This window comes from Phocoena sinus, chromosome 3 (genome assembly GCF_008692025.1).
Source record: "Phocoena sinus isolate mPhoSin1 chromosome 3, mPhoSin1.pri, whole genome shotgun sequence".
Taxonomy (NCBI): domain Eukaryota; kingdom Metazoa; phylum Chordata; class Mammalia; order Artiodactyla; family Phocoenidae; genus Phocoena; species Phocoena sinus.
The window spans coordinates 41,215,837-41,230,373 of NC_045765.1; the positions used below are offsets into that span (position 1 = coordinate 41,215,837).

A 14,537-nucleotide genomic window follows, 5' to 3' on the forward strand; every position below is an offset into this window, starting at 1 on the left:
ATTTTGTCTAAGCACAGACAAAAATAAGGTTGCTGTGCCATCCACAAAATACCAAACATCACCCTCTTTTTGCTTAAATGAGTGACTGTTAATTCTTTATCAATTAATGACACCTGTTTCCTCACCCTAGTCTGCCCTCCCTATGTATAAAATTTGAGATAATCATAGAATTCCCACACACACACTTTCTGATGGCATCCAATACAGAGCAAACCTTAGCTTCCTTAGACTCTCCACAACTCAATCAACCAAAGCCCAAATCCTAATATCCTCTTGCTGAGGATTCCCCATGGTTCCCCACAGTGTGTGTTCTCCCTTGCTGCAACAATAAACCTGACTTTTTCAACTATAATTGTGATCATGGTGGTCTCTGGCTGCAGGACATTGACATGTTTTAAGAGGCCAGAAAACTAGAAAGTACATTTCTATACTCCTTTATAGCTAAGGTTCAGTCCTATGACATTTCTGCCAGTCACTAATACCCATGCTTAAATTAGTCTAACAAGATGTTGGAATGGGACACTTGCTACCTTAGTGTGGTGTCTTAGACTGAGGCACCACTGTGATAGGTATCAAGATGCCAAAATGATTGTGAGAGAATCACTTCTAACTCCCAATTATGACTCAAGTTCATCTTTTGATCAATTCTAATCCAGAACCGTACAGAGAAATAGAATGATCCAGCTCATTCCTACAAAGAATTTTAAATTTTTTCTGTATATTTTATGCCCTTGTCTCATATGTATTTTTTCATTTGTATTTCTTTTTAATTGTAGTTGATTTACAAGGTTGTGTTAGTTTCTGGTATACAGCAAAGTGATTCAGATACGTATATATATACACACACACATATACTTTTTCATAATTTTTCCATTATAATTACAAGATATTGAATATAGTTCCCTGTGCTATACAGTAAGACCTGTTATTTACCTATTTTATATATAGTAGTTTGCATATGCTAATCCCAAACTCCTAATTTATCCCTCCCCCACCCCCTTTCCCCTTTGGTAACCCTAATTTTGTTTTCTACGTCTGTGAGTCTGTTACTGTTTTGTAAATCATTTGTGTCATATTTTACATTCCACATAAAAGTGATATCATATGGTATTTGTCTTTCTCCTTCTGACTTACTTTACTATGATAATCTCTAGGTCTATCCATATTGCTGCAAATGGCATTATTTCATTTTTTTTTTATGGCTGAGTAGTATTCCATTGTGTGTGTGTGTGTGTGTGTGTGTATATATATATATACACACACACACACCACATCTTTATCCATTCACCTACTGACAGATATTTAGGTCACTTCCGTGTCTTGGCTATTTGTATCATTTGTATTTCTTATTGGACTTACAAGATCTGTCCATTTCAATGATTCTTTCCCCCAAAGAACCAAGAATTAGGAGTGTTTTATTATCAAGTAGATTATGCTTAAACTTTCTTTTTAAGAACAAATTTCTGGTTTTAGGGCAGTATTTTTAAAAGTGACCTACCTAGGGCTTCCCTGGTGGCGCAGTGGTTAAGAATCCACCTGCCAATGCAGGGTACATGGGTTCGAGCCCTGGCCAAGGAAGGTCCCACATACCCCAGAGCAACTAAGCCCATGCGCCACAACTACTGAGCCTGTGCTCTAGAGCCCGCGAGCCACAACTACTGAGCCCACATGCCGCAACTACTGAAGCCCGTGCACCTAGAGCCCGTGCTTTGCAACAAAAGAAGCCACCGTGATAAGAAGCCTGCACATCGCAACAAAGAGTAGCCCCCGCTCATCACTAGAGAAAGCCCACGCACAGCAACAAAGACCCAATGCAGCCAAAAATAAAAATAATTTTTTTAAAGTGGTCTATATAATTCTTACTTGAGATAATGTGAGGTCTTCTTTGTAAATCAATTTTACAATTGTAGAATCAATTTAGAGTCTACAACTGTAGAATCTAAAATTTGTAGAATCAATTATACCAATTGTTATGGACATTTGAAAAGGATAGGTATTCTCCTTAAGAGTACAAAGTTTGAAATACTTATCACAGCTGTTAGTATGTAGCAAACTACCTCAAATTTCAGTGGCTTAAACAATAAGAACTTACTAATTTCTTCATGAGTCTGTAGGTCAGTTTGTGGTGGTTTACCTGTTCTCACCTGGGCTCATTCATGCTTCTGTCATCAGTTTTTCCTGCATCTGCAGCTGTGCTGATGTCTGCTGGGCTCTCTCGTGTTTTGTGGTTGGCTGCCTGTAAGCTGGGGCCCACATCTCTCTTCCACGTGGTCTCTCGTCCTTGAGCAGATCAGCCTGGGCTTGTTTACATGGAGAAGCAGAGGTCCAAGAAAGAAAGAGGAAGCAAACAGGGCCAAGGCTGAAAACCTGCAAACTGTCACTTCTGCCACTTTCTATTACAAAGTAAGCCCAGATTCAAGAGGTCAGAAGACACTCCACCTCATAATAAGAGGCACTGCAAAGTCACACTGCAAAGAGCATGGATATAGAAAGAGTCAAGAACTGTGGCCAGAGAAAATGAACTTAAATCATTTCTTATGCTGGGGTCCACTATGGAAACTTGGAACTTTTCGATGACCTTCAGGAGGTTTAGAAATGGTTTCACATTGACTGCAGAATGTATTCCTCCATATGTGCATTAAACAACGCTTTTAGGTTCATTTATGTCTTTTCCTTAAATTCCACTTTGTGATATTAGTATTGCCATCCCTTACTTTCCAGAGTGGAATTTTTATGTCTCCTTGAGCTATAAGTGAAAATAAAAATTCATTCAAGTCCCTATTGGACAAACACAAAAAATATTTTACTTGAGTGCACAAGTATGATTCATTTCCCAATATTTTCTCTTTGATCCAATGTATTTGTGATTCCATACAGATAAATCCTATGTACTAACATAACTCAGAGTAGGCTGGTTTGCTTAAGAATAAAGGCTAGAACCTCTCTTATATAGATATCTGACCCTAGACAGTTATATCAGAGACAGTGGGTTAAGAAGAGGTGCCTATTCTTAGAAGTGTTAATAATGTCATCTACATAGACAAAACTACATTGTTTTGTCCTGCTTTAGAATCTTTCTGGAAGCTCACCTACGCCAAAACATTTCCTGTCTTAAACCCACACATGTGATTGAGCTCTTCTTAATCAACTAAAATTGTAATTACAACCTCTGCAATAAAATGAAATGACTGGAAAAAATCTAATCGTTTTCATCACATAGAAAAACATATCCCTTTTATTTTGCAATGTTTGCAGTATACTCACTTTGCATGCCTTTCCCCTCAGTGTTAGCTGGAGCCTCATAAAGTTTAGTAACTCTGAGTCAGCTCCAAAGACAGTATATTCCCCATCCACATCACACATCCCACATCTTATTTCTGGAAGGATGAAGTGGTCCTAACATTTATAGAGTTGAAAACAAAACCCAAGTCGGCATTCTGACAACATAACCCTTTACTGATCCATATAACCTTTGTCATTTTACCCTTTCCCCTCACTGTATCTTTAAGAAGATAAACTTGCCCAAAAATCCAATGACTGTTTTCCAGGGCACCCTGATGTCTGCTCCCATAGGCCCATGTCCCTCTGCTTTCGTAACACTCAACACAGTGAAGACTTGTAATTAGTGATTTACTGAATTACTCTGCCTTTCCCAGCAGAGTGTGAGCTCCAGGAGCAAGGGCTGATTCCTCTTTCACTGTCTGTATCCTCAGCACCAGGCATATGATGGTTGCCCAATAAATTATGTTGAGTTAAAGAAAACAAAAGCTAACCTTTAAAAAAAAAAATCTATCATATGGTAGCAGTCGGGGTGATGGTTACCTTTGGATAGGTGGGTAGTGACTGGGAAGGGGTATGAAGGGGACTCAGGGTTGCTATCACATTCTATTTCTTCACCTGTTTACCTGGGCACGTTCACCACTTGATCAATTATTGAGCTAAACTTATGATCAGTGCACTTCCTGAATGTGCTACACACCAACTAAAAAAGTTTAAATCTATCATAATTCTCTGACAAAGAAAGAAGGAAATCACAAGCGTTCAGATATTGCCATTAAAGAATAATTAAGACATTAGTTTCTGAACCATGTAAAGTTAATTTTAAGTGGGGACCAAAATGTTCATTTATGTTAGAAAGTGCACTCTCAGCCACGGAAACTAACCAGACGGACTTAGCAACAGTCGCAATGGGAAAGATTCATTGAGAAAAAATATATATACAGTGCTTAAAACAGTGCTAGGTACCCAGTGCTGCATGTTAGCAATTAGTACACTTTAACCAGAAGCAGCTCCAAATAAAGGCTGAATCTTAGATCACAAGCAAACTTTCTTCATTAGAATCTAAGATCTGTTTTGTCCTTAACTCTTTCAAAACAGCTTTAACAGCCTGATGAAGCAGCAACCTCATTTACGTAACTTATAGTTACGGAGTCCACATCACCACCTGGCATGTTTTAGTCACACCCGAGGAAGTCAAAACTCACGGAGCATCTGCACTGAAAGAGAGCCCAGAGACCCTCTGGCCCCGTGATTCTCTAGCCACACATCACTGGGGCATTCGTTACAAGTGCAAACCCCCTGGTCTCCCACACCAGGTCCTGACTCACTAAGTCTGAGATAGGGCCCAGGGATTTGGATCTTTTAACAAGTCCTTCAGGTGATTCTGAAGAAGGTGGTCTACAGACAACACTGAGCCTCTTATCTTCTAGATGAATGAAATGGAGGCCAGGGAGGGAGGAGACCTGCCCAAAGTCGTCTTCTGGTTAATGAGTATGCCAGGACTAGAATAAAGTTCCCTTTCCACCACTCCAGTGTTATTTCCATGATTCCACGCTATAATAGCTTAGGACCCAGAATCTGCCCTAAACCTCAGTGGCTTACTCCACTGAGCTCTTTGCCTTTTTACCCACACATTAAGGTAACTGCAGAGGCCCAGAAAATACCTGTATATTCACTAGGTATGCAGAACCAGGTACTTAAACCTAGAGTTTAAATCATAGCTCCAATATTCACAAACTGTGTGACCCTGAGACAGTTATTTGTAAAATATAGCATGGAACATGTCAAATAATGAGGTCCCAGTAAATAGTATCTATAATTAATGCCATCTTAAAACATGGCACTAAAGCTACATTCTTCATTTGACTAGAGGGATATTCTCAAAGTACAGTCCCCTACAACAGAATCACCTGGAAGTGCTTGTTTAAAACAGATTTCTAGTGAATCAGAATCTCTTGGGAGAAACCCATAAGAAGTCTGCATTAATAAGCAAGCACCCCAAGTTCTTCCTCTACATACAAACGTTTGAGAAACACCGGACTAGGGCTGTGGACAGAGTGCCTCTTGTCAATGAAAACATGTGTATCAACGAGAATCAGGTAGTGCTGAACACTCTTAACAATTTTCTGCTAACAAGAGGGAAGTGAGTGCCACCTACTGCCTTATTTTTATTTTTTATTATCATTATTTTATTTATTTTTGGCTGCGCTGGGTCTTCATTGCTGCGCATGGGCTTTCTCTAGTTGCGGTGAGCAGGGGCTACTCTTCGTTGCAGTGTGTGGGCTTCTCATTGCGGTGGCTTCTCTTGTTGCAGAGCACAGGCTCCAGGCACACGAGCTTCTGTAGTTGTGGCACGCGGGCTCAACGGTTGTGGCTCACGGAATCTAGAGCACAGGCTCAGTAGTTGTGGTGCATGGGCTTAGTTGCTCCGCAGCCTATGGGATCTTCCCGGACCAGGGCTCAAACCTGTGTCCCCTGCACTGGCAGGCTGATTCTTAACCACTGTGCCACCAGAGAAGTCCTGTGCATTAATTTTGTATCCTGCAACCTTACCAATTCACTGATTAGTTCTAGTAGTTTTCTGGTGGCATCTTTAGGATTTTCTATGTATAGTATGTCATGGGCAAACAGTGACAGTTTTACTACTTCTTCTCCAATTTGTATTCCTTTTATTTCTTTTTCTTCTCTGACTGCTGTGGCTAGGACTTCCAATACTACGTTGAATAATAGTGGCAAGAGTGGACATCCTTGTCTTGTTCCTGATCTTAGAGGAAATGCTTTCAGTTTTTCACCATTGAGAATGATGTTTGCTGTGGGTTTGTCATATATGGCTTTTATTATGTTGAGCTAGGTTCCCTCTAAGCCCACTTTCTGGAGACTTTTATAAGTGGGTGTTGAATTTTGTCAAAAGCTTTTTCTGCATCAATTGAGATGATCACATGGTTTTTATCCTTTAATTTGTTAATATGGTGTATCACATTGATCGTTTTGCATATACTGAAGGATCCTTGCATCCCTGGGATAAATCCCACTTGGTCATGGTGTATGATCCTTTTAATGTATTGTCGGATTCTGTTTGCTAGTATTTTGTTGAGGATTTTTGCATCTGTGTTCGTCAATGATATTGGTCTATAATTTTCATTTTTGTGATATCTTTGTCTGGTTTGGGCATCAGGGTGATGATGGTGGCCTTGTAAAACAAGTTTGGGAGTGTTCCTCACTCTGCAAATTTTTGGAAGAGTTTGAGAAGGACTGGTGTTAAGTCTTCTCTAAATGTTTGATAGAATTCGCCTGTGAAGCCATCTGGTCCTGGGCTTTTGTTTGTTGGAAGATTTTTAATTAAAGTTTCAATTTCATCACCTGTGATTGGTCTGTTTATATTTTCTAATTCTTCCTTATTCAATCTTGGAAGGTTGTACTTTTCCAAAAATTTGTCCATTTCTTCCAAGTTGTCCATTTTATTGGCATAGAGTTGCTTGTAGTAGAGTCTCTTAGGATGCTTTGTATTTCTGTGGTGTCTGTTGTAACTTCTCCTTTTTCATTTCTAATTCTATTGATTTGCATCCTCTCCCTTTTTTTCTTGATGAGTCTGGCTAAAGCTTTATTCATTTTGTTTATCTTCTCAAAGAACCAGCTTTTAGTTGTATTGATCTTTGCTACTGTTTTCTTTGTTTCTATTTCATTTATTTCTGCTCTGATCTTTATGATTTCTTTCCTCCTACTAACTTTGGGTTTTCTTTGTTCTTTTTCTAGTTGCTTTAAGTGTAAGGTTATATTGTTTATTTGAGATCTTTCTTGTTTCTTGAGGTGAGCTTGAATTGCTATGAACTTCCCTCTTAGAACTGCTTTTGCTGTGTCCCATAGGTTTTGGATCGTCGTGTTTTTGTTGTCATTTGTTTCTAGGTATTTTTTGATTTCCTCTTTGATTTCTTCAGTGATCTCTTGGTTATTTAGCAGCACTGTTTAGCCTCCATGTATTTGTGTTTTTTACTTTTTTTTTTTCCTGTACCTGATTTCTAATCTCAGTGTTGTGGTCAGAAAAGATGCTTGATACAATTTCAATTTTCTTAAATTTTCCAAGGCTCGATTTGTGACCCAAGATGTGATCTATTCTGGAGAATGTTCCATGTGCACTTGAAAAGAAAGTGTATTCTTCTGCTTTCAGGTGGAATGTCCTAAAAATATCAATTATTTTAGAATGCAAGCCTGCGACTGGTTCAACTCCTTTCTCCATTAATTTGAATGCACTCTGAAAAATGAATCAATCCTAAACAAGACAACCAAGCAATAGAAAGCATTGTTGGTAGGAGACATAAAATAGTCATTATTTAAGTAAAATAAAACTTTCTAAGTTAAATGGTTTTTGGAGTTTTAGATCAATATATCTAATAAACTCCTGTAATTTCAAGTTACTGCTAAATCAGTAAAGGAAAATATAATCCCTCATCCACTGGCCTATGCCAACAGTGAAAGGAAAAACTGAACTATAGAATGCCCTAAAATATTGCACTGAAACAATGTGCAGGGATGCTCCCGTCCACCACCCCCTCCCCCAGTTCCAGGAGAAAAATCAAGTGAAATAGTAAGGACAAGTTTTCTTATCCTATAACTTTCTACTCAAGGCCAGTATCAAAAGTACCACCTGCAGGGCACAAGCTAGAAAGCTAACATTGCCTTCAAACATCACTCCAAAAAGCCTTCTGAATTACATAGTCTGTCACTATGTTTAAAGCTGATTTCTCCTTCCTAGTTGCAAATACATAAAATATACCCAGAGGGCTTCCCTGGTGGCGCAGTGGTTGAGAGTCCGCCTGCCGATGCAGGGGACAAGGGTTCGTGCCCCGGTCCGGGAAGATCCCACATGCCGCGGAGCGGCTGGGCCCGTGAGCCATGGCCGATGAGCCTGTGCGTCTGGAGCCTGTGCTCCGCAATGGGATAGGCCACAACCGTGAGAGGCCCGTACAGCAGGATAAAAAAAAAAAAAAAAAAAAAAATATACCCAGAGGCTCAAGAGAGATGGGCAGAGCTTTATAAATGTTCATGTAAAACTAGCAGTTGTACTTCATATTTCAATAATTCAATGACAAATCATAAAAAGCATCTGTCTTTAATTTTTGTTGGTTTTAGGAAATGAATGGTAAAATATATACACTGTGGAGTCTTAATACCCCCATCATAGAGTGTGAATGATGGTCCGGTTGCGAAGCTCCTGGATATACTCTTTGGCATGGGCGACTGCTGTCTTTGGTGCCTCAGGTGGAGGTGGAGGGCCTTCCACCAACTTCACAAAATAATGGCAAAAAACCTTCTCCATAATCCCAAAGCGACCTCTGCCGTGGTATCGGATGCGTTTCAGGTACTGGCCTCGCCCTGAGGTGGACTGAGCTAGACAGAGAAGAAAAAGAAAATTATAGGAAACAACTGTATCCACAAGATTACAGCTTGATCAGCTGAGCAATTTCTGCCCTTTCCTCAACTGGATTCTAAGACTACATGAGCTCACAGGCTGGCTACAGCAGGTTTGTCTCAAGACAAGTATCTCCTGAGTCCTTCCTTACTAAGGACCAGGCTCTACTCCAGGTGCTGCAGAAATGGGAGTGAACAAGAATAGCAAGGGCCCTGGCTCTGTGCAGTGCACACTCTAGAGGAGAAAGAGAAAAAATAAACATGATCATTTTAGTTAGTGACAAGTGCTACGAATAAAGAAAACAGTGATGTGACAGAGACTGATGGGGTGCTGGGAGGCAACTTGAGACTGGGGGGTGTCAGGAAGCATCCTTGAGGAAGAGACATTTGATCCAAGACCAGAATGAATCATTCATGCAAATATCTAGGGGCAAGGTGTTCCAAGAAGAGGGAACAGCAAGTGCAAAGGCCCAATGGTAGGAACATGCTTGGCTTGGTTCAGGAACAGAACCTGCTGAAGCATAGTAAGCAAGGGAAAGAGTGATAACAAACAAGGGGACGGGATCAGAAATGAAGGCAAGATTACACAGAGCCCTGGAGGCTGAGGGATGACGTTCTGATTTTATTCTAACTGTATTATATTCTAACTGTTCCTTTGGAACCAATGATTCCCAAATGCTGTCTTCAGGCTACAACATCAAACTAACTTAGGGAACATATTTAAAATGCTGACGCTGAGATCCCATCTCTAGATACTCTATATTTGGAGTGGGCTTTGAAAATTAAATCCTGAGCAAACAACACTCCCCCACACCCCAAGCAATTCTGATTCATAGCCAGGTTTAGGAACTCCTGTATCACATCTGTCCCCTCATCTCCCCTCCCCCATTCAACATGTCAAAGTTTGACCCTGCAAAATTTGAAGAAACCTCTTAAACAGCACAAGAAGAAATCTGTTCACCTGTTCACCCACAGTAAATCAGGGTAGTAATTACCTTCTACCACCTTCTGAATTTACTTAGTCTCACGTTTTCAGTTAATTTAATAAGCCTTTTAAAAAGGCAAAATCTATAGCATATGTAGCAAATTAATTCACTTCAATACTCACCATTCTTTTACTGTGACAGAACTTTATATTGCAGGGACCATATCAAAGTATGTGCTCCACAACCCTCTAACTACAAACCTCTCATGAAATGGTTTCAGCAGAAGCACCCTAGCTTCGCCAAAGAGAAAGCTAAGGATGAAAGTGATTAAGAAAACTGCCTAGGGTCTCAGTGAGATAAGGAGAGAACTACCACCCTTTTATCAACTTCATCTACTGGCACTAAAGAAATGAATTTAAGAATTTCCAAAGATGGGGGTGGGGGGCAGGTGGGTGAAATGGGTGAAGGGAGTCAAAAGGTACAAACTTCCAGTGATAAAATAAATAAGCCATGGGGATGTAATGTACAGCACGGTGACTATATTCAATAATACCGTATTGCATATTTAAAAGTTGTTAAGACAATAGATCTTAAAAGTTCCCATCACAAGAAAAAAAATTCTGTAACTATGTATGGTGACAGATGTTAACTAGACTTGTAATCACTTTGCAATACTGAATCATTCAGTTGTACACCTGAAAGTAATATAATGTTATACATCAATTATACCTCAATTTTTAAAAAAATTTAATTTTTCCACAGAAAAAGCAGCATTACACAAATCACTTTATAATAAAGTACTACCAGGTGCCCTGAATCCACTTGTCAGGAGGAATCCTACAAACAAAAACAGTGACACTGGGAAGAGTGTAGAAACTTCTAAAAAGATTTTACAAACATGATAGCTAATTTTATCCAAAACTGCTACTCTACCCAACTTGAGCACCAATTTCCAAATACCCAGAGAATAAGGAATACTACTCCAGTGAAGGAAATATCAAAATTAGCTAACTGTGCAGGACTACATAATCTATCAAAACACAATGATCAACCCTATGAGGGTCTATGTGAACTACCATTTTCCTTCCATCTCTCCCAAAATACAGAAGAGAAGACACTCAATACCTGCTAAATGCCAGTTATGATTTCCTCCTTAATCCATAAAATATCATCTGCTTACCTTTATGCAAATAATGCCATCCCTTCTTTATGTCAAAACAAAAACATTAATTCTTCCGAAACACCAGGATTCTTTAACACTCTGGAATGGGAATACCCAACACAGCCACTCGGACATCTGAATGAAATCAGGGCTTAGAGTATAAATTCCGAATTGGTTTTTTTTTTTTTTTGGCCGCACCACACAGCATGCAGGATCTTAGTTCCCTGACCAGGGATCGAACCCATGGCCCCTGAATTGGAAGCGTGGAGTCGTTTCAAACTGCTTTAGTACGGAACCATTTCAATTAAATGAAACAATACGTAGATGCCTACTTTCACGTGAATCTGTTAAGAATGAAACATGGGTGAGGGTAAATCCAAAACTGCTGCCATTCATTCACCCAACATATAGAAATTCCAAGTTCCTGCTGGGTGTGAAGCGCCATCCTGGGCTCTAAGGATACAGCAGTGACCAAGAAGCCTTTCTGCTTGTCCCAGGCCCCACCCCTGGAGGCCTCAGAGCACAATTTCAAAACCAATGCTTAGAGTTAATAGTCTTTAAAACACTGCCTTAATAACATAAATCTCTTACCCAAAAACTTCCTGTGGTTCCTCGTCAATACTGTTTTAACCAAATGCCACAGCTTGCCATGTTCAGCCCTCTGAAATCTAGGCCATGTTCACCTTTTCAATTTCATCTCCTCTAAGGCAAGCCTCTACTTCCTCTGCACTGTTCTACTCACTGTACCACACACTTACTGCTCATCCCAACCTATGTGCCTTTGCTTAAGTGGTTACCTCACTTTGAAAATTTTTCCTCTTGGACACTCCTTCAGATCCCCAAAAGCGTATCTTTAAAAGCTAAAATTGTCTAGAAAATCTCCATGACTATTTTAACCTATACTGACCTCCTCTTCTCTATTCCAACAATACCATTTACCTGTTACTCTTTTTGGTCCCAAACCATACACTACTTTGTGTACGTGTTCATGTTTCACCTGTAAAAGTTACTTCCTCAACAAAACTTACACTCCTCTTGTATTGTCCCCAAAGTTCATGCCCCATAAGGAACAGAAATGATTTTGAAATACATCTTCTGCTAATTAATATCAGTTTTTTAATACAGATGTCTCTGGTAAATTTGCTCAAATTCTAAAATAAATTTCAAAGTTTTCCAAGTACATACAATACTAATAGTGTACGTGGTTTTGTTCCAACTAGGGAGAACAATTTATGTATTCTTCCAAAGGGCTATTACTGTCAAAGAACAAAACTACTTGTGCTAAATGTTTTAAATTGCTATAAAAGATATACCATCACCTAACTGTGTGTGTGGTATACTCACTGAAGGCACTCAAATACTTTTTGAATGAAAGAAAAAACATAAAGACATCTCAAAAGTGGAAACGACCTTCTAAAGATAATGCCCAAGATAATGGTCTTCTAAAGATAATGCCCAGCAGGTACCATATTTAAAATATTGTCAATATTTCCTATTACTTGTATTTAGGTAAATGAATCTTGACTTAACTTTAGAAACTCTCCCCCTTCCTCCTTCATCATTCTTAGCCCAGAAAACTGATTTACAAAGTCAGTCGTTCACTTTCCCTGAAGTGAACTACTATAGATGTCATGAATCATGAAGCAGTGACATTTTATTAGTCCATGTCCACTTGTTAAGGCCTGTTCACAGTGTCATTAGTCATCATTGTAAGTCTGAAAAGGAAATGAACTTTCAAAGTCTGTGGTCATGTAACACCAGGTATTAGCTTTAGACTGATGACAAGCATTTGAGGGAATTACCACATAATGAGAACATATGCTACCAAAAAAGCAAGTCCCTTAAAATGCCAGTACTTACTTATTTCAGGGGACTGAAAGAGCTATTGCTGAGCCGAAACAGTAGCCAACAAGTAACTAGTCTTTCAAAGCTCTAAAAGAAGTCTATGGAATAAAATGTCTAGGCCTTTTCAAAGACTGTAAGAAGATAAATCCATTTCCCAGATTTTATAGGTAAGAATGAATAGAACTTACCCAGGCCTCTCCCCTGGGGTTTCAGATTCAGCAAGTCTGTGGTGAGGCCTGGGAATCTGTATCTTTAATAAGAACCTCAGACGATTCTTATCAGGGAAGTTTAGCAAATACAGGGATAAAATGCCTAATGTGTCGTGGTCAGATACTTCATCTTCCTGGGGGTACTCATCTCTTTTTCCTTCACAATGGAATTAGGCAGCAAAATACTTAGCAAATGAGTTTTTAAAATCATAAGACAAATCCAAAGTTATTAGCCCTACTTAAGAAAAGAGATTTTGACCCAGAACTACATGAACAGAAGGTGTAGGAAGGGCAGGTTTTTCAGCAGAAATGTGCCTAAAGAGACCAATGCATTAAAGGACCATACACATGGGACTGGTTAAGTTGATTTTTGCTTAAAGGCAACATTGGACTTTGCTCCTTCATTTGGGAAGACAGGATTAAGCTCCTCACCCTCTCTCTCAACAGTACTACAACTGTTGAAACATATTTAACACAAATTCCATTTCACTTGCATCTGATTTCCATTATGAAATGTTGCCTATCAGCTAAGAAGCCAATATTCCTATAAAGTTGAAAAAAATTAAATAAATCTGATTTCATATTCAGTCATGGAGCAGGAAAGGTCACCAAGAGGTTTTAAGCAAACGGTCTTGCTCTTTATTTCATCTCTTCCAATGATTCTGGGTCCTTCCAGCATTATTTATTCATGCTGCTCCCAGAAGAAAATGCTTATGATTAATTACTGTGGACTGCATCTTCTGAGTTGCCATTTGATTCCCCTCTGTATAAGAATGTAATTAGTTATACAAGATTCAGCTTTAAAATAAGATATTTCAGTTGAAAATCATAACTCATTTGAATTTCAGAAGTAGGTGTGGTTGCCAGCATCAATTCCAGGTGAGTTGAGGTAAGGTACTAACTAAATCAGAATAAATATCTCCATTAGAGCCGAGGTTATATGACAAAGTGCAGTTTAGATGTTTTTTTAAAATTCTAATTTTTGAAAAACTATAAGGCACAGCTAACTTCCCCCAGAATGATTCAGCCTTTTACCCTCCATTTGGAGAGCAGCAGTTCCCATATTTTGAGTTTAAAATAGCTTTAGGTAAACAGTCCTTCTCATATGCAGGTTTGGCAGATTGAGAAAATTTTGCTTTGACATCAACATCTCTGTTTGATTACAAAACTGCTGAGGTTAGCAGTAATTGCTGCAGTAACTCCAGCCACTGCTCTACTTTACTGTGGTGTTAGGGGAGTGGGGGGAGAGCTTTGTAATAACCATTGATCTCTTTCTAAAAAAGGAGCAGTATGAAGGTATGCTACCAAAAAATCCCTTACATTTGTACAGTGTACCAGGCTTCCCAAAACATATTCCCACACGTTAATTTAATGTGATGTGGAACAAGCATACAAAGCTGAGGTAATGCTTCAGGATGTAATAACAAAGGGGAACCAACACATCTGGGTCATCTGAGCTTTCGAAGGCCCCTTGGCTTTTAGGGTTCAACAGATTTTCCATTCTGGTAATTGAAGACTAACTTATAGGATACCTTTAGGGATTAGGCACCTGGCTTGGCACATTATAAATACATATTTTTTTAAGTCCACCTGTGATCCTTTATATGTCTCCTTTGGGTTGACAAAGAATCCATTTTTTAAAAAATCAGTTACATTCTTCCATAGTTTCATTATGATTAAAGGGCCACTCTATATATCATCTTGATATCC

At 39.1% G+C, this 14,537-nt stretch overlaps 1 protein-coding gene across 2 annotated transcripts in view; it reads right to left on the bottom strand.

Moving 5' to 3' along the window:
- Positions 1-8,367: 8,367 nt before the first annotated feature.
- The window catches only part of MRPL22 (mitochondrial ribosomal protein L22), a 43,010-nt gene continuing 36,840 nt past the window's right edge, over positions 8,368-14,537 (bottom strand). For both annotated transcript variants that reach the window (XM_032628504.1, XM_032628503.1), the window contains exon 7: positions 8,368-8,664. In XM_032628504.1, the coding sequence (XP_032484395.1) occupies positions 8,453-8,664 (212 nt within the window). In that variant the 3' untranslated portion in view covers positions 8,368-8,452. The remainder of the gene's footprint in view (positions 8,665-14,537) is intronic.